Genomic DNA, 19,890 nt, shown 5'->3' with positions numbered 1-19,890 from the left:
AGGCAACAGGAAAACAACAAAAAAATCAAAGGAAATGAAACAAAGTTGAATGAGGATTACTATGAGAGAAGAATGAAACCAGCTTGAGAGGATGATAGAAAATAGTTTTTTATCATAAAAGATATTTATTAGGAAGACATCAGAATGAAAAGAAAAAACAAATTTGAAAATATTTTAAGTTCACTTTTCATTTTCTTTTCTTTATCGAGGAGTTTCACTTTTTTTTTTTGCAATTGTAATAAAAAAAGATATTTCAAAAGCAAAACATGAATGTTTTTTATTATTGAAATATAAAAAAAGCACATAAATATGCTTTGAGAGTTAAAATTTTAAAAAATTCAATTTCTGACACAACATTATTAGAAATAGTCAACAGCAATTCATAAAGATTGGAATATTTTTTGTATAAAAATTCCAAAATTTCACGAAAACCAAATATGATTTCTTCGTGCACTTCTTCGTTCTTCTTTTCGTGCAACTCCATTTTGATTGTATTTCTTTTCGTTTATTCTTTTTCATCATTCATTTTTCATTTCTATTGCCTTGTTATTGCAATGAAGAATCACATGCTTTCATTCTTCGTTTCATTGTTCATTGTTGGCAGATGAATCTTTTCCAAAACAACATCAACATTCGCAGCTCTCAACAAGTCTTAAACTGCTCCTTTTCTATTACACACTGTTATTCAAATAAAATTTTATTCTTCTTTTGTTCATTTCCTCTTTCCTCCCATTCTTTTCTCTTCCAATCCAAGTTTCTTGCTTGTTCTTCCAATTCTTTTACTGTCATTCTCAAAAAAAAAATAATAATAATAATAAAATAATTATAATTATAATCATAAAACAGCTCTATAACAAAAGGATATGTCAAACTTTATCTTTACTCCCATCTGATAATCAAAACTTCAAAGGCAGATTAAAATGGAGGAAGAGCCAAGTTGCATATTCCTGATGATATTCTAATATCTCTTTCATTTTATATACGAATAATTCTTTCACCATTTCATTTAAAAAAAGAAAAAGAAATTTCAAAGTGTTAAAAAAAATAGAAAAGAAAATTTCATTCATAATATTCAACATTGCACATTGTCAACAAAGCCACTTTCACTTTATTTTGCATTTCCTCGTTTTTCTTCTGATTTATGGCAACTTTTAGAAGGCAAGAAATGCAAATCGAAAGTGATTCAGATGATAAGGAACATACAAGAAATAGATTGCTTTCGCAAAGATCAATCAATAGCTTTTCATTTTTCTCATGTCCTTTCTTTTCATATTCCTCATTCATTATCTTTTTTAAATCTTTCACACAGCAAAGAATTATCAAAGAAAATGCTATTCATTTTTTTCAAAAATTTGCAATATCCAATATGTTTCAATTGGAAAATTGCATTTTCTATTGATATTATTTCTATCTTCATCATTTTATCCACGTCGTAATACAGTTCTTCTGTGAAAACTGATTTTAATTCTTTTCCATTCATTTCATTAATCATTTCATTCATTTTCTTGATTTTCTGCATTTGTTCATCCTCATTTCAATCTTCAAGTTCAATTAAAAATACTTCAAAAAATAATAATCAAAAGAAGAAGAAAATAACTATTTTCAATTCTAATACAGCATCGTTTAACAAACAATTAAACTTTTCTGTGATGCTCATCTCCAGTATTTTTTCCATATTATATTGGTTTGAGACAACAACTCTGTTTTTATAATGAATAGAAAGCTGGTCTATTTGTGCAAAATGAATCGGTCTGAATATAGAACTCAAGAAAACCATGATAACATCAGCTTTCACATTATTCATTCGAGCATTTGCATTACTAAAAAGGGATTTGAAAGAAAAATATGTTAAACTCACTAATTAATGTTATTATGTATCGGATGATCGAAATATTTGAAATAAAATTAAGAAGTGGAAATTCTTAAAAATAAAAATAAACAATTTAAAAAAAAAAGTTTAAAGACCAAATATGCAGAATTTGCCTTTTTTTTTTTTTTTTTATTTTTTTTTTTTTTTTTTTTTTTTTTTTTGGTGACCGACAGCAACAAAAAATAGCAAGTCGTGTCGCATAGGTCTACAAAAGGGTTATAGACATTTCGAATGGTCCTCTATTTGGGTATTTTTTTTTTGAAAAGTCACAAAATATTAATTGATCTGAAAATCAGATCACAAATGATCAGAAAATGTTGATCATTCCGTTCCCATCATGTATTGTCATTTATTTCAATTTGTGGCTTATTTGACTAATTATAAATTATTAAGTTTCAATTTGATTCATTTCATATAAACTTAGACTGATTAATCATAATTACATTGTTACCAATTCATTATCTTTTTGTACGAGCCAAACTGTATTATCAATTGTTTTTAGAGTTTTCGTTTCATTCGATTTGAATTTTCATTTCAATTATTTTCATGGACACTTCATTTTTATCATATTCCTTTATTGGAAATTGAAAAGATAAAATATTCAATATCTTTAAAATTTTTATGTGAGTTTTTTATTTTGGAAGTTAGCTTTTAACTATTCATAAATAATCTATCTCTTTAAGAATGTTGCACTTTTTGAACAATTATTGAAACGACAATTACGAAAATGGTGCTCAATTACGACATGTTTTTGAAAACATTCCAATATAAAAAATAAAAAAAAATAAAAAAAATAAACTTGATGCTTGTTTTCTGAGTTCAAATAATAAATCACATTCAATGTCTCTTTTGCTTCCATATTTCTTACGGTCATCTTTTTCATTTTCACATTTTTTTTTGTTCGAATTGACTCTGTTCTTTTTTTTCTTTAAGAACAATAAATGTGAGCTTTACGGGATGATCGACATTCCTTTTCATATGAAAATGAAGTATTTGTGCAGTCAGTGGAACTGCTGGTAGACTTGAAGGTTAATATGAAAATATTCTTATGACCAGAGCAGAGCAGCAGTTCGTCTTTTAACTTAGCGCTTGTGACTTTTTTGTTTTCGTCATTCAGGAGATAAAGTGAAAAGAATAAGGCAGAAGTGGATGAGCAATCATCATCATCTTTATCATCCACTGCACAAACAATTGATCCTTCGGATTTCTCTGTTGTGGCGGAATCATATATATCTGTTGCATCGATGGAAGATAACGAAAGGCATCTGCGGATTCTGGTGCCTGAGGCGGCAGGGGTGCATGTTCGGCATCTGTCACTGTCGCTTTTGCTGCTGGTAGACGTTGAGACACGGAGTGTGATGCTAAACAAGAATCGAGCAGATCTTTTCAAAGGAAAATGCGAATTCCCTCTCTTTGATCTGCTTGACAGTTGCTGCTGCCGTCGGTGATAGCGCGGCTGGTGCCTCTGATGCTACAGTCGAGTAGTTTAGCAGTGAAGCCAGACGAAGAAGGCGAATGCTGTGCAGATGTTAAGCAAGTCGTTCGGAAAGTGCAAAGCACAGATGACAAAAATGGAGGGGAAGATGAAGGAGCAGGGGCTGCTGATTTGGGAGCTGGAGGAGTAGTTCGAGGAGGAAAAGTGGGAGATGAAGAAGAGCAGTTTGTAGATAAATATGCAGTTGAAAAACAGTTGAGACTACAAGCAGATTTTGAACCATGCAAGTGGGTAGGAGGAGCAGCTGCAGGAGAAGGACAAGATCATCCGGATGAATCAGAGGAAGATTTTGCAGATGAGCGAGAAGCACATCGCAGAGGTGAAGGAGCTGAAGGAACAACTGGTTGCGATAAAGGAGAAGGTCGAATTTATTGAAGAATGGATTGAGAAGAAGAAGAAGCGCCTGACACATCAGGGTGGGTTGATGAGCGGAAACAGTTAGTTGAAACTTGTGGATTTGTGGTTAAACTTGCCATATCTTTTTCGTTTATTTCTGCGGAGGGCGTGATGACTCCATCTTTGAATTTTATGATTCAACCGTCGGGGCTGTGTGAAAAGAGTCAGGAGAAGATCACATCGAACTTCGAATATGACAGCGCTGCGATGCTTGAGCCAGACACGAGCAGGAAAGAGGTTGTTGTGAAAGTGTGGAGCGGAGTGAGCGTTGTGGGAGAAGCAAAGAGCTGTGGAGGAGAAAGTTTCAATGTGGAGAAGGAGGAGGATGCAAATGTGTGGCAGAAGAGAAAAAAAATGGAGAAGGAAACGAAGATGCTGATGGTACTGTTGAAAATGCAGGAGAAGACGACAATATAGCAGTCGGTGCTGTTCAAGGAAGTGATTGAGAAACAGTGGATGGCGCTCGCGCAAAAGAAGCAGCAGCAGAAGAAAATGAAGGCATCATATGGAGAGACAGTGGAGCGGCTGGTTGGGCAGGTGAAGGGAAGGCGGAACAGAGGAGAAAGTGGTTGGAGAGGGAACTTTTCTGACGGGGTCGACAGCGATGGAGCGGCTGATGAGCGCAGTGTCTGAGATACAGTGGTAGGTTGTGTGCGAAACGGCTTATGTGCTTCGGTTACCACCAACGTGGAGATCATCAGTTCCGATGCAGATGCTGTTGATGCTGCTGAAGACAGGACTTAAACAGAAACGGGCGTGGACGCTGCCGAAGATCCAGGGAATAAATAGAGATAAGATATTGGTAGATTTGAGCGACTAGGGCGCTTGGATGGAAGGTGCGGTGCTTCTAAGGCATGTCCATGCGGACTTTATTCATATATGACTGGGGGAGAAATTCTCAAAGTAATTGAAGAAAGAGGTGGTGCGGTTGACAAGAATGTTTGGGGAAGAGCTGTTCCGGAAGGACTTTGCAGGGATGTGGCTATTTGGTGAATTTGTGCAGAGGGAGTAAACTGGAGGTGAATTGGAGTTTTCCTGACAACTGAATTGCGTTAGAAGGGGTGTAGGAGAAGAAGATCAAAATGTTTTTTGTGGATTTGAGAAGATATTGTCAAAGATGGGAGTGGTAAATGTTTCTGCGTTTCTTGGATTGATACTGAACTTCAGAGGAATAAGCAGCTTCCAGATGTTTGTGATGAAGCTGATCTGAAAAATCCTCATCTGTAGCCTTTGAAAAATGAGATTGTGAAGACAGTGAGATGCGCTGAACAACTTAAAGCGAGAGCTTTATACAGTATCGAAGGTGGCAGTGGAATAGATTGGGCTGAAGCTTCCAGTGGAGATTATACAGTCAGTGTTGGAGAAGAAAGAAGTGCGGTTGGAGTCGTCCCAGATGGTGCGGCTGCTGCGATGGCTGTTGTGGATGAAGCTGTGGAGGAACGACTCAAAAAAGGCGATCTGCTTTGATCTTCCTTTGGGGGATGGACATTGATTGGTACAGTTTCAAAAGACGGTAGCGAAGAGGAGGGAGTTAATAGCAAAGCCTTGCCATGTTCTTCATTGGCATTGACATCCTCCTTTTCGTATTCTTCTTCTTCTATTCTTCTTCTTCTTCTATTCTTCTTCTTCCTCCAACACATCTTTCTCCTCTTTCTCTTTTTTTCTTTATTTATCGATTTTTGTATTCTCAATTTTTCTTCAAAATATGATTTTGCTTCATCAACTAACCTCATTTTCCATCCATATCCTGTTTCTTTTTCCATTCATTTTATTTCAAAACATTCTTTGAAAGAAACAAATATATTGTCAACATTGAGAATGTTTTGTCTTCTTTTTGCTTATTTCTGAGTGAATAATAGAAAATAAGAAGGTGAAGGAGGAGGAGAAGAAGAGGAAGGAGAAGAACACATGGTTCTTTTCACAAAATCCAGAAGGCAGAATCAACAAAGAAGAAAACGAAATCATCCCTCTTTCAGCTGAGGCCAATGATAAAGGCGCAGCAAGCGTTACCACCAATACATCATTTTCCGCTTGCCATCCACACTCACCACACCACTCTGCTGCTTCTGTTGCCTTTTCTCCTTATCAATCCCCACATCAGTCAATTCCACATTTTCCTTAATGGCAACCAGATGCTCATGCAGATCCTTTGCTTCCTTCACATTTGTGTTGTGCTCCTCGCTCAGCTCCAGAATCTTCCTCTCCCGCATCCTTTGATCTTGTCATTCTCCTGCAGCTGCTCCACCAGCCCGCTCTTCCGCTTCGAGATCCACACGTCGTCCCGGATCTTCTGCAGCAGCATGACGAACTCCGAACACCACTTCTCCATCTACTGCTTCACCTCCTCGTGCAGCTCCCTAAGCTCCGGGATATGCCGCCCCAGCTCTTCCTTCTCCACGCCCAGCTCCACAACATGCCCCTCGCACTTTCCGTCCATCTTGCTAAGCGTCTGCACAGCATTCGCCTTCGTATTCTCCAGGTCTTCCTTCTTGTTCTTCAGCTCTTCCCCTCTTCACACACTGCTGCACACTGCCCCATCACTTCCTCGTCCAGCTTCACCACCACACACATCGACTGAGGCGATCGCGACACCGACTGCGCTATCTCCGACGTTAGCAGCGACGGGTCAAACAGATCGGAGATCAACGGGAATGCATTCACATCTGCCGCTGCAAAGATCCACTTGCTTTCTGATTTCGTGCTCACAGACACTGAAAGCTACTGAAGCAGCGCCACTATCGGAACCGAAAGCACCACCGAAAGCGCCATATCATTGGCGCACGCACAACACCCTTATACAACGCAACCAGCTATGTCAAGCAACAACATATCCCTCGAAGCTTCTGAAACCCACTTGGTAACAACTTCATGTGATTTGCATACGTCCCAGCTCCCTCTCAATGTCATCCATCACTGCTGTTGATGTGTCTGGCACTGCCACCTCCGAGGCATCCAAAGGATCAATCACAGACGCGTTGAATGATAAAAGTGATAACTGCTTATCCACTGCCGCGTTCTTCACTTCGCTTCTCAACCTCAGGAATGGTGTAGTTGATAAAGAATACCAAAGACGCTGAGCGAAGATTAAACCACTGAGCTGCCCCTGCCACATGAAGCTTTTTCAGATACCCCACCACTTCTGCAGGTAGCTCCAATGGTGACACAAACACAACATTTTCATTTTTTTCAGAACGGTCAACCAGCAACAAAAGCACACTATTCTCGATAAATGGGAAAAGGATAAAACAAGGTTTCTTCAAAAGTTGAGTTGAAATTTGAAGATAAAGACGAGCAAAAAAAAGCAAATGAGTAATTGGTAGCAATTAAAGATCTGATTCATGATTTGATTCAAAACTTGATATACCATTTTTTTCGAATATTAATAAAAGGACATTTGACATCAGAAATTATATGTTGTTTTAATTTATTTGTTATAACATTAATAACTGTTCAATATTAACAACCTTTTGTATTTCTTTTAATAACAACAAGGATTGTTTCGATGAAATTTTCTTATTAAATAATTTCTTTTCAAAATACTCAAATAAAAGCAAGTTAAAATCTATATGTTTTTCTGCATAGGAACATATAAAAAACGAAGTCTCTACTCAAAAAATTAAAGCGCAGAATAGAACAGTTGAAATGAAAACATAGTAAATATGAACAAATTATTCTGTGACTTCAAAAAACAAGAAAAATTATATTTAATAACATAAATATGATTTAACAGTTAATATGATGGATGAAATTTGTTTTAATGAAACGCAATATTCGGGGATAGTATGACAAAACTCAATAGAATAATATTCAGCAACAAATGATGGTAACGGAATGATCAACATTTTCTGATCATTTGTGATCTGATTTTCAGATCAATTAATATTTTGTGACTTTTCAAAAAAAAATACCCATTTGGCAATAATAAACAATATCAATACCAAGACATGAGTGGACAACGATTTTATTCAAAAGATTGAGACTTAACGTAATAAATGAAAAGATATAAGAAATAGGAATAATCAAAGATATTTTCCAAAGAAAAGAACTAGAAGGAAAATATACCAATAAAGGTTGTGTTGTTCATTTGAAAAGGATAAGTTTTTCATTTTGAATTTTTTCATATTTCTTTATCTTAATGTTTTGCCACAGAAAGTTGTAAAGTGGTTGGCGCTAATGTATTTGAGTGCTCATTCATTTCGTTCCCTTCAACTATTTCGAATGGCAGAGGGATGAACTGAGAAACTGTAACTGCTCCGTTCAAAACGAGGAGCGTTTGGTTAATTTCGTGCTCGGCGGTGTCTTATGGCGGAGGATTGTATTTCAGGACATATCTATCAACAGCTCCAGATGACAAGCTTTTTTGCTATTTCTTCTTCTTCCACGATTGCAGATGCACAACCACTTCCACTCCCTATGGGCATGATGTGTATTTTCAAGACAATTACAACCTCTTTATTTCGAACAATCCGTTTTATGAATCGTACACAACGAATACAAATGAAAGTCGATTGTGCTATGCTCACTTGCAATCAAGCAGTTGGAAATATCAACATACAGAAATGATGTGCTGGCTGAGCGTAAAGATGAAGGATTGGTATGTTGTGGTGAGTGGAGATGACACGAGCAATCTGTGCGGGATGAGCGAGACAGCGCAGTGCAATTCAATGGGGCATGCAATGGGGTCGAGCACGGCACAGCTGAGCTCGACAATCACAGTGCTGTGTGGGAAGCATGGGAGAGAAGAAAAGACGATCAATATTGGGGATAATATTTCTGTTGTGGGGATATTTGAGGCAGTTAGTGTGATTGGGACAAATACTCTTTCTTCATCTTCGACAACGCTGTTTCAATGTTACGAACTGTTAGTTTTGTGAAGCGCAAGTTGTGTACTATGACGATATGACAAGAAGTCCATTGCAATGTGTATTTTTTTGTTTTTTAGGTAAGCGAAAATATTTCGCTTACTAACAAACTGATTCTATCTTCAGTAACAGCTTCAGACGATTCACTTGCCAGATAATCATCAGCATACGTATGCTTCACAGTTTGGATTCAGTTGGCAATATGATGAAAAATTTTCTCATTATATTTAAGAAATTGTTATTTGGAAGTTTTTTTTATTTAACTTCTTCATTCACTGACACACCTTTTTTTCCATTTTATTATAACGTGAATATTTATTTCTTTGTTTATAAAACATATTGAATCGTTTTCCAATTTGTCTGCCTGATCTCATTCAATTTTCAATAAAAATACTGTTCATTTTTTATATCTCTTGTCAATCCATTTTTCTTTAATTACACTTGTCTAACAAATCGTTCATGATATTCTCATCTTGAATCTGATTGTCTCGAGCTATTCTTTCTTTTCTCCAACTTGAAATGCTTTTTATTATTCATGTGAATTTGATTTTTTTGTTTGTGGAGAATGACTGAGAAAATGAAAGAAATGTATAAAGAATTCTTTAATAATTTGTAAAAACATTCGTTTATTGTAATTTTCAAATTTATTGATTAATTTTGCGTTTCACAAATATTGGAAACTTCTTTTTCGTAACAAAAACTACAAAAATTAATTTTTAAACATGAAAAACATGTAACAATAATGATCAAATAACAAATCACACAAAGAAATTGTTTATAAGAACATTCATTTCTGAGCAAGCTTCCAAGAAATTATTTATCCCAATAAAACTTTGATATGTGAAAATTTGTTAATAATTGATGAATTACTTTATCATAAAAACAAGTTGACAAAAAAAATAAAAATCACAATCTACTGTTAAAAAGTAATATTTTGCAAATAAAAAATGTTTGCAATAAGCTGAAAAAACTGTCTGTTTTAAAAAAAAATATCAAAGTGTTACTAATGAGAAAATGAAATCGAATAAGTTAAATTATTCTTTAAAAGATTTATGTTCGTTCTTCATTAACAACGGTGATTTGAATTTGCCATCAAAATGCGTTAACATGCCACTTTTCTTAAACTTCTTTGTATTTGTTATTCGAAGTTGATCTTTGATCGCAAATTATATTATTTTTGATTTTCAAACTTTTTTTTGAAAAAATGAAAAATGATATTTTTTTTCGAAATAAAATAAATGCATAAAAAAATATAAAGCAATCCTTTATAAAAATTAATAATTCTGTTATTAAAACTTTGATTGATTCATTTTCATATAGACGCGATTTTCATCTATCGTATATAATCACTATCGGAAATAGTCACAAAAAGTTGTGCAAAAATCGATGTGATTACATCCGATTTTGACTGTATTTGACAATTTGAATACTAAATCTCTTCCAATGATAAACAGTCTTTGAATACACAACACACCGAAAAAAGTTATGACTACAAAAATAATCACACATTTGGAAACGAAAAATATACAAAGTATTGACAAATGGATTAAATCTTGTCAGTAATTTTGTCATTGTTTAAATTTTTTCCTGCCATGCCATAGAGGTCAAGTTTAAATGTCTGTTTCAATAAAATGCCTCACATCATTGATTTGGTTTTGTAATAAAAATTTCAGACTTTTCCAATGAAAATAAAAAACCAAACAATTTTTTGAAAAATTTGGCAAGCATGCTGGAGATAATTGTCATGTTTGATTCAAAAACTGATAAAAATCAAGAGGAATTGAATTGAAAAAGAAAATTAAACGATTGCAATTCTTCAAAAAAGAATAAAACAGATCAAAGATAATTCTCTTTTAAATACACAACCACTGCAATTTGTTCCATAGAACGATGTGTTCATTTTTCCGTAATCAGCTCCACTTTCGTGACAATTCATCATTCTTCTGATTACGTAAAAATCAATGGAATGACAGGTTTTTGCATGAGTCTTCCATAGTTTTGTGCCTTTAATTCAATTTAAAATGAATGTCGAGATATCAACTCCTTTTTCCTCAAAGGCAGATTTTGAAAAACAGCAAACCAAATAAATGTTCAATCCATTTTCGTGCGGATCATGCAATAGTCTGGCATTGCTGTATGCAGGCAGTCTCACCACTTGAGTTTTTGCATCGACAGGAGCGTTGGAATCTTTTTCAATTTTTTCCACTAATCCTGTGCGTGTTAACACCCTGATAAAAAGGGTTTTGTTGAATTTTTTTCTTATCTATTACAGACCAACACACACAGACCCATAAAGGTCACAATGAAATGTGAAAAAAATCTAAAAATGTTTAATAAAAAAAAGATGAGATTAATTGGAACTAATATTGCACAATAATTGCAATGTTTGCATCAAATTCAAGACTTTCAAGTTTTGAGAAAACAAAGTTTTTTTGTTAATAAGACTTTGACATTCATTTTTTTGATCTGTGGTGGTTTTTCGAAAATGATCGAACAAACAAAAAAGTTCCTATTAGCAATTTTCTATATCAAAATTAAATTTGTCTCTAATATAAACATAATCTTAGCCATATTTATTAACCTAAATACATTGAAGCGATAAACTCTCTTCAAAAAATTTATAATAACTTTTTATCTTTTTGAATGAATATTCACGAAAAAAATTACGGATGACTGAAATGAGTTAAAGAAAGAAAAGAAAAATGAAAGAGATTAAAGAACAAGAAAAAAGAATTAGAAAAAAGAAAAAGAAAAAAGAAAAAGAAAAAAGAAAAAGAAAAAAGAAAAAGAAAAAAGAAAAAGAAAAAAGAAAAAGAAAAAAGAAAAAGAAAAAAGAAAAAGAAAACTTCAACAAACTTTAAAAATAAATATAGCCAATACAGAAGATGATATGAAAGAAATGTTATCAAAAAATAAAATATCTAGATCACAGTTTCACTTCATTCTTTTGTTTTCTCTGTCAGCCACGTAACACCTTCATCTATTCCTTCTCCAGAAAGAGCATTACTTGGGCTGTTTTTTTGTAAAAAATAATAATTTCATTTGTAAATTTTGGATGAATTATAAAAATTTGAAATGGTCAAACAATATATTCCATTCACGATCCGCGATCGTTGCCAAACCCAAAGCTTCACTGACCTGAGCATAATTCATTGCTCCAGGTAAGTCCATTTTGTTTGCATATATCAAAAGTGGAACAGGCTTCAATTCTTTAATATCAAAAAACAAAAAATGTTGAAAGTTATTATCGGTGCAAAATACAAACCAGGGCTCTTCAACATTGTTTCAAGTTCATTTTTTGCAACGCACATACGAATCTTATCCGCCGAATCCACAACAAAAATTATTGCTTGACAATTTTTGTAATAGAATTCCCAAAGATTACGATACTTTCCAGCTCCGGACATATCAAACATCGTAAAATCAACCTTTCCTTTTTTAAATTGTTCAACCTGAAAGCCTGATTATTATCAATGATTGATAGATATTTTCAAGAAGTGATTTTGTTTCATTCAAAAAATAAATTAAAGATAATTAAACGATAATAATGAATAAAGCAGAAATAATTTATTCTTTAAACCAGGAGTTGGTGGTATTTCTTGTGGAGCCTTGAACAAAAATAATGTTAAATAATTAAAAAAAGTGAATGTTCATGTGCAGCAAATCTTTTTAATTTCAAACTTCTGCAGCCTTCATTCGACTAATTATTGTTGACTTTCCACTGTTATCTAATCCAACAACAAGAACCTTTAACTGACGAGAAGAGCTTGAACCCATTATGTTGTATATTATTATTATGGGATAGAAAAACTGTTTGTTTTTTATAAATTGAAATGGAATGTTTTTGGATTCGCTAACAATCGTGCTATTTTTTTTAATTAGCGTTTGTTAAACCATATTTTTTCATTGTTGAATATTCCTTTTAATCTTTTTTTCAAGTAAAATTTTTTTTCACATGACAAGTTTGCCTTTTGAAGGAAAATTCAGAACTAAAACGGAATCGTGAGGAGTATTATAAAAATTCTGAAGGAAATATTTTGTTTGTTATTTGGAATAACAAACAGTTATTTTTCGCAACTGTAGAGTTTGGTGATCTTTTTTTAAGTTAAAGGCATGAACTCTTCCGATATTCTATTTGATATCCAGGCAAGGAATGCTTCTTTATTTATCCCTGACAATTTTCTTCTTCGAAACAATCAATTTAGTTTCAAACCACCTTCAAGGACAGCTGTTTTCCCAGGAGAAGTCATTCGATTTTTTGTCATTTTTCAGTTACCCAAAATTTTATCAGAAATCAAATGCCTTGCGTCAACCAGTCATTTATGGATAACTATCGTACAAGAATGGCAAAATTGTCATTCGAGTGCAGTTGAACCAGAAGAATGTATTTCTTTGCATCGATCAACAATACTACACACAAACGATATGCGGTACTCAACGTCACAAGGTAGAATAATTTCTGTTGAAAGAAATCTTCAGAAACGTCTCTTGTGTATTTCGGTGGAAACTGAAATTACCTTACCTCCAAAAGACGGAGAAAGCACTCTTTCATTAACATGTAATTTATACGCTGAGCGAGTTTATTTGAAGACTGAGCCTATTCCAAAAGCAAATTTGAAAGAAAGCATGTATCCTTTTCAAACATTTGATTCAATTCATTCACTTTGGTCAACTGGTCATCTGAGCAATGAATCATTTTTTTCTAATCAACTTTTCAGCAAAGTAGTGGAAGAACTGAATCGCTCATATCTTGCGAATGATTGCGATCTTGCTTGTCGAAGCCTTGCAACAACTCTTCAATGCATTCATCCGCTGCAATTCTCTCTTTTTCCTTTAATTATTCCAGACATTTATTCTTCTGCACCACATGACGTTCACACACACAAAGATAGTAAAGATGCATCTTCATCTTCACTTTCACCTTCATCTTCGTCAGTGAATGCGATCGCAGATTCCTCATCTTCGCTTCGTGCCCCGCTTGTTGCCTCCACATTAAGCAGAGCAATCCACCCGCCTCGTCTGCATCTGCTCAGCATCACAAACACCAGCACACACACACCCATCCTCCTCCATTCTTTCACACTGCGCCCAAAATGCACCTCATCTTCGTCCACTCTGCAGCTTGTTTCATATCCTTCTTCGTCGTCTGCCCTGCCTTCTTCAAGTTCTTCCTCTGCTTCCTCAAAACATTCACCTTTTGGCTCTGCCTCGATCGACCCAAAAATAAACAGCGATTGCTCATCACCAGCAACAATGACACCTTTGTCTTTGGCTTCTTCTCCGGTCTCTCTCCCTTTTCTGCTCCACCCTTCTCAGAATGTATTCTTCCTCTGCTCTTCTGCTCCGCCGTCTGCATCACAGTTCAGAGCAAAAGAAGGCAAACAGAAGAGAAAGCGGAAAAAGGAGCGGGAAAAGGCACAAACCGAAGCGTCTTCGTCTTTTTCTCTGATTTCCTCCACTTTTTCGCCACATTCAATGAATTCGTCGTCTTCCCAGCGGTTTTCTCTTATCGGATCGCGCCATTCGTTTTTCCCTCTTTTTCAGCAGCATTTTCTGTCTCCTTCATTTTCTATGCCGGCGCTTCTGCCAGTTTTTAGCAGAAAATTCGATTCAAACAGAAACAGATATTTGCGTTTAGGAGAATTTGCAGATGATCCATTGGATGATGACTCACAGAACGTTAATGACAAACAGAGAATAACAGAATCAATTATAACAACTTCTTCTTCTTCTTCTTCTTCTTCTTCTTCTTCTTCTTCTTCTTCTTCTTCTTCTTCTCTTCATAAAGAAAGCACTCTATTCAAACTGTTTGCTTGCTCATCATTTCTCGATCAAATACATTTGCTTGGCAAGAAGAAAGCATCCACAAAAGCAGCTCTTCAAATAGAGAGAAATAACAGAAGAGACAATTGTTCTGATTTGACTGAACAAAACATTGAAGATAGCTCTTTATCTGCCACAGCTTCATCAATAGCAAGCACTTCATCCACTTCTTCGACTTCTTCATCATCTTCTTTGTTTCTTTCATCAACCACATCATCATCATCATCTTCTTCTTCTTCTTCTCTTTCGAATTCTACAAAACTTTCTCCTTTTCATCCGCCGGCTGTTTTGAGCACTTTTTCATCGCCTTTTCTTGTCGACTTCGATTTGAGTGCTTTTTGGTCTCCTGTTTCTGTTCTGTCTCCTTCTGACCATCTTTTCAATGAAACGGATTCTTCTCCTTCTTCTTTTCTTTCTTCTTCTTCTCTCAAAAACAGAAATTACTTATTCACAAATAATTCTGCTGCTTCTTGTGTTTCTCCATTGAATTCATTGAAGGAAGGCTTTTCTGATTGTCTTCCACTTTTTCAACATGTTTCTCAGTCAAAAATAGAAAATATTTCCACAAAAGAGACATCAAACAGAAGTTCTTCATCATCGCCATGTTCTTCTTCTTCAAGTCAACCTTCTGAATATTCTTCAAATAATCAGTCAATTTCATCATCATCAATAACGCCAGCCTCTTCTTCAATCTTCCAAAGTAACTTTCTTCTGTCAGCCCCACTCATCCACACGCCCCCTCCTCAATTCATCATCTCCTTCTCTTTTCCTTCGAATGTCACAACTTTCTCTTCCTTTTCATTGACATTAACTGTCACCTCATTCGCCACACATACTCCTCATCTCATTCTTGTTGTTATTCCTGCTCCTCCTCAAAATACAGTTTATTCACACAAATTGCACCACAAGAAGAATAAATCAGGCAAAAAACGCAATTTCCAAGCAGAAGAAGCAGAAAAAGAAGGAAGAGAAGGAAGAGGAGGAGAAGAAGAAGAAACAGAAGAAGGAGAACTAAAGTCTTCAAATGAGAGTGAAAGAGAGAGCGATTCGTGTGAGGCAGAGGTTGAGCTGGTTGAGGCAGCACAGACAGAATGGATGGAAGACGTGGAGCAGCTGCTGTCTGCTGCTGATATGCTCATCTCTCAATCTGCTTCGCCTGTCATAACACCTTCTTATCCTTCTTCTTCTTCCTCCTCTTCCTCTTTATCATCGTCGTCTTCTTCTATATCATCTCATTCAAAAACTTCTTCTTCCTCTTCTTCCTCTTCCTCATTCTACCCATCCAACAGACCATCCATCCATCCCACATCCAAAGTGATTGCACCTTCGACACCTGCCTTCTTCCGCGGGGTGACGCCTTCTCTTCGCAGCCACTCAATTCTCGCTGCCAATCAGCTGCAGATGCAAATGCAGATGAGACAGAGGCAGTTTGAAAGAATGGCAAGACATGCATATGTGAAACAAGGATATGGAAGCAGAAGTGGAAGCAGAAGTGGAAGCAGAAGAAGAACAGGAGAAAGAGAAGGAGAAGGGGAAAGAAGAAGGAATGAGATGTTAAAGTCGGAGGTTAAATTGAAAGGGAGTACACCTCTTTCAATGGCTGATCTGTTAAACATTGTCAACCACACGCCGATTGTCCGAAGAGAGAAAAGGCAGCACAAACAGAAGAGAAACGAGACTTTTCAGTGTTCCTCTGCTTTTTCGCTGGCATCGACGCTTTTCAGTTCGAAGCTGAATTCTTTGGCGTCTGTGCCAACACAGGGCACAACGATTTGTGTGAAGAGACATGTCAAATGCCCAAAGATGTCAAAACGGAAGGAATATCACAGAACAAACAGAACACACAGAAATCATAGAAGCCACAGAACGCATAGACAGAAGGAAGAGGAGAAGAGGAGTGAGAGATATCAAAGAAGGAAAGAGAGAGAAGAGAGAGAAGAGGGGAAAGAAGGGAAAGAAGGGAAAGAAGGAAAAATGGGAGAAGAAGAAGAAAGACGAAGACAGAAAAGGATTGGATTGAAAGCAACGACGCAACGGATACTCGAAAAGCAGGCAATTCTTGTTCATTCACACGAAAGTGAAGAGAATTTCAGTGCTCAGCAAATCAGACAGCGCTCTTCTTTTGACAAGAAACAAATGAAAGGTGAAGATCTGTTGGATTTGACAGACAAAGGGAATATTGTCAGGTTTGAAAGAGATAAATGTGAAACAGACGAACAAAGTGAAAGTGAAAGAGAAGAAGAAGAAAATGAAGAAGAGAATGAAGAAGACGACAGAACAGAACACAAACAGATTGACCCACAATCGCTTGGTGTGCATCGTGTACCGTCTGCTTTGAGGCTGAAGAGAAGTATCACAACAATGGATGCCATTGCAGAAGAAGACGAAGAGCAGAACGAGATTGACAAGTGGGATGAAGACGAAGGAGGGCAAAATGACAGAGAAATGCACTCAAATTATTCACTGGACAATACATTCACACGCACTCCTGTATTTCCTTCTCATAGAAACACTCTATCAGATCCATCTTCTCCTCCTTTGCCTTCCTCTCCTTATTCACCAGCAGACTCCCTCTCAGCCACTTTTGACTCGTCTTACTCGTTCTGCTCTCCTCTTTCTCAAACACTCTCTTCTTCCCTCTCTTCCACCTTCAATTCTGCCTCTTCTTCCTCCTCCTTCTCATCTGATGCCCCATCCTCCATGTTCAGCGCCTCTTCTGTCTCTTCCTCTCTCCTCTCTTGCACTCTTTCCTCTTCTGCCTCTGCGGCTGTTGCATCTACCCCTATTTCTTATGCTTCTTCTCCTTTTCCTCAAACTTCCACTCCTTTCAACATCATCGCCAGCCATCTTGCTGCTCAGCATATGCAGCAGTCTTCACTTAACTCGCCAATCACTCAAATGAATGACAAAATTCCTTTTTCGCCTTCTGTTTATGGAGATTTAGCTTCTTCTTCTTCTGCTGCCTCTGCTGCTGCAACTGCTGCTGATGTTGATGACTTGTCTGGTTCAAACGATCAACTAAACTCAAATGAAATAATTGCTTTAGAACAACACAATGACACACTTTTAAAGGAAAATGCACAATTGAACAGACAGTCGTATTCAACTGATTCATTAGAAGTGATTGAAGAATTGGATTCATCGTCATATTCTTCCTCTTCTTCTTCTGCTCCTTCTTCTGTCTCATCACCTCAATCAAATGAAACAGATGCCTTTGTCAATTCTTCAGAACACATTCCTCTTAAAAGAGTGTCTGGCGAAGCGGATTTGCTTCATTGCACTTTTTCTGATGCCAAAAGCATTGCTTCTTCTTCTGCTTCTTCTATTTCTGCCTCAGTTTCTTCTTCCTCTTCTTCTTCCTCTTCTAATTCATCTTCGAAGAACACCTTTTCTGTGTCTCTTGCGGACACAGTCCATCATCCATTGCAGTCAACTCACTCATCCAATTCGTCACGTGCTGCTTCTCCTGACCATTCTCCTTCCTTTTCTTTCTCCTCTTCTCCTCTTCCTTCGTTTCCTTATTCTCCTGCTGCTTCTTCTTTCGACAAGGAAAAAGAACTTGACGAAACATTTGAGCACACATCTTCTTTTCCTTCTTCGCAGAATTCTTCAAATTCGCCTGTGAAAAACCCTCTTTCTTTGTCGTGTGGAATAAGAATGGCCACATCTTCTGAGATGTTCTCTCCAGTTATGTCTGTTTCCTCTAATGTTTGTTGTTTGTCTTATTCATCATCATCATCATCATCTTCTTCTTCTTCTTCTTCATCTTCTTCTTCTTCTTCTATTTCTTCTTCTATCACTGCAACAACTCCACTTTCAGATGAGCAATACAGCTGCTCTTCAATACCAAGAGCCAGAAATGAAGAGGAGCAATCATTAAATAACAATTTATACTCTTCTTCTTCTTCTTCTCCAAACAAACCCTTCACTCCAAATACCACTCCTCCAACAGAACTAAGCATTCCCCTCTCAAAAGCCAATCCACAATTATCTCCCTCTCGTCAGTCAACTCTCTTTCTCGCCTCAGACATCGTCTCTGCTGGCCCTCTTCTGCAGGCGCCTTTCTCGCATTCTCCTGTCAACAAACCAACTTCTCCAGCAGAAGCAAGCCAGATGAGTCAATCAAAGGAAGGAAACTTCAGTTCTTCATTGCATCATCATTCTTCATGTGTTCACTCGCCAAATGATATTTCTCTTTTAGCATTGTCTTCTTCGACTCCGCCTTCAACTGCTTATTCATTGGCAAGTGTTGATAAGAGATGCACTTCTCCTCTTTTGGAGAGTGGGAAAGTGCAAAATGATGAAGAACATAATGATTCAGTTGTTCCAGTCACTCGCTGCTCTCCTTTTTCAACTACAAATGAAGCAGACGAAGATGACAGCGATTCAAGTCTGGAGTCTTTTGAAGGAACAAAATCCAATCAAAATAAAATAAAAGGACAAGAACACGAATCAGATGAAAGAAAATTGAATGAAATCACTGCTCGGAATGAAAGCGATCAATCTTCAATCAGCGAAGTCTCATCATTATCAACAGAAGGAGAAGAAGAAGAAGAAGACGAGATGTCTTCAATTGTTGCATATGTCCCTCCCAATTCGATCGTATTGGACGATGAGATTCCCTTCACAGAGACACACACACGCTGCCATAGACACCATTCTCATCATTCACACCATTCTTCACAGCTCAGTCAAATATCACTCAATGATTGCTCTTCAGTGGAGTCTTCAGTTGGATGCGTTGTGCCTTCATTTGAGGTACTGCAGCCTTTGATTGATGAAGAGTCGGTGGATGCTCCGTTGCCATCAACAGTTGCATCCTCTTCGCATGTCTGGAAATACGAGTCAGCTTATAGAAATCGTATGCGATTTTATTCCATTTGAATTTTGAATTGAATATGTTTCTTTCATTTATTGATATTATTTTTGAATTGTAAACTGCCACATGAATGTATTTGCTTAGCTCTGAATTTCTCACATTTATCAGCTTTCAATTACACACCATCAATTATATGGTCGGAGAATTTGGTTGATTTGGGGTATGAAGTTACATATTTATTACACATTTCTTTCACCAATTAATTTATTGTATTTATGATAAACGCAATTTTTCTATCAAAAGCCACTTGCCTCTTTTGCACTCTGCAACAACTGTCATTCATTGCATTCCTCTGAAAGCAGGCATTCTTCCTCTTTGCAGAGTTGTTCTTGTTGATGCAAAGACACACCGCTTCTATGTACCGCGATCCCCAATGTCTTCTGCTCATTTTTATGTTACTGTAAAAGGAACATGAAAAAGAAGTGATTTTCTAGAGCGGAAGATCTTTGGTTAGGTTCATTATTTTGCCATATTTGTATTATATTTTTATTAAAGCCCTCTTATTGAAAGATGGGCAAAAAAGCATTTCATTTTCCGGAACAATAAGCATTAGGTTCTTTTTCAT

The 19,890-nt window shown here is 36.3% G+C and overlaps 8 protein-coding genes across 8 annotated transcripts; 5 read left to right on the top strand and 3 right to left on the bottom strand.

The window, feature by feature from the left end:
• Positions 1-3,114: 3,114 nt before the first annotated feature.
• On the top strand, positions 3,115-3,740 carry MONOS_11477 (uncharacterized protein; the record flags this gene model as incomplete). Its single annotated transcript, XM_067864010.1, has 2 exons — positions 3,115-3,204; positions 3,300-3,740. The coding sequence occupies 2 exons, from the start codon at positions 3,115-3,117 to the stop codon at positions 3,738-3,740; spliced, it is 531 nt and encodes a 176-aa protein (XP_067725467.1).
• A 153-nt stretch (positions 3,741-3,893) lies between these two features.
• Positions 3,894-4,394, top strand: MONOS_11478 (uncharacterized protein; the record flags this gene model as incomplete). Its single annotated transcript, XM_067864011.1, has 2 exons — positions 3,894-4,094; positions 4,179-4,394. The coding sequence occupies 2 exons, from the start codon at positions 3,894-3,896 to the stop codon at positions 4,392-4,394; spliced, it is 417 nt and encodes a 138-aa protein (XP_067725466.1).
• A 246-nt stretch (positions 4,395-4,640) lies between these two features.
• Positions 4,641-5,228, top strand: MONOS_11479 (uncharacterized protein; the record flags this gene model as incomplete). Its single annotated transcript, XM_067864012.1, has 2 exons — positions 4,641-4,700; positions 4,989-5,228. The coding sequence occupies 2 exons, from the start codon at positions 4,641-4,643 to the stop codon at positions 5,226-5,228; spliced, it is 300 nt and encodes a 99-aa protein (XP_067725465.1).
• A 539-nt stretch (positions 5,229-5,767) lies between these two features.
• Positions 5,768-5,971, bottom strand: MONOS_11480 (uncharacterized protein; the record flags this gene model as incomplete). The annotated part of the gene is made up of 1 exon (XM_067864014.1): positions 5,768-5,971. One exon carries the CDS (start codon positions 5,969-5,971, stop codon positions 5,768-5,770), a length of 204 nt encoding a protein of 67 aa, XP_067725464.1.
• A 119-nt stretch (positions 5,972-6,090) lies between these two features.
• On the bottom strand, positions 6,091-6,873 carry MONOS_11481 (uncharacterized protein; the record flags this gene model as incomplete). Its single annotated transcript, XM_067864015.1, has 3 exons — positions 6,091-6,210; positions 6,282-6,472; positions 6,645-6,873. 3 exons carry the CDS (start codon positions 6,871-6,873, stop codon positions 6,091-6,093), a joined length of 540 nt encoding a protein of 179 aa, XP_067725463.1.
• Positions 6,874-8,320: 1,447 nt separating this feature from the next.
• Positions 8,321-8,635, top strand: MONOS_11482 (uncharacterized protein; the record flags this gene model as incomplete). Its single annotated transcript, XM_067864016.1, has 1 exon — positions 8,321-8,635. One exon carries the CDS (start codon positions 8,321-8,323, stop codon positions 8,633-8,635), a length of 315 nt encoding a protein of 104 aa, XP_067725462.1.
• Positions 8,636-11,562: 2,927 nt separating this feature from the next.
• MONOS_11483 (Arl6) lies at positions 11,563-12,400 on the bottom strand (the record flags this gene model as incomplete). Its single annotated transcript, XM_067864017.1, has 5 exons — positions 11,563-11,635; positions 11,709-11,832; positions 11,889-12,083; positions 12,204-12,231; positions 12,305-12,400. The coding sequence occupies 5 exons, from the start codon at positions 12,398-12,400 to the stop codon at positions 11,563-11,565; spliced, it is 516 nt and encodes a 171-aa protein (XP_067725461.1).
• A 648-nt stretch (positions 12,401-13,048) lies between these two features.
• On the top strand, positions 13,049-19,889 carry MONOS_11484 (uncharacterized protein; the record flags this gene model as incomplete). The annotated part of the gene is made up of 4 exons (XM_067864018.1): positions 13,049-13,251; positions 13,342-19,307; positions 19,410-19,485; positions 19,569-19,889. 4 exons carry the CDS (start codon positions 13,049-13,051, stop codon positions 19,738-19,740), a joined length of 6,417 nt encoding a protein of 2,138 aa, XP_067725460.1. The 3' UTR covers positions 19,741-19,889.
• Between the last annotated feature and the right edge of the window lies 1 nt (position 19,890).

Source organism: Monocercomonoides exilis (assembly GCF_001643675.1).
Source record: "Monocercomonoides exilis strain PA203 chromosome Unknown scaffold29-1213020, whole genome shotgun sequence".
Classification (NCBI taxonomy): domain Eukaryota; phylum Preaxostyla; order Oxymonadida; family Polymastigidae; genus Monocercomonoides; species Monocercomonoides exilis.
Note: the sequence above shows the minus strand (reverse complement) of the source record. Positions and strands in the feature narration are given on the sequence as shown.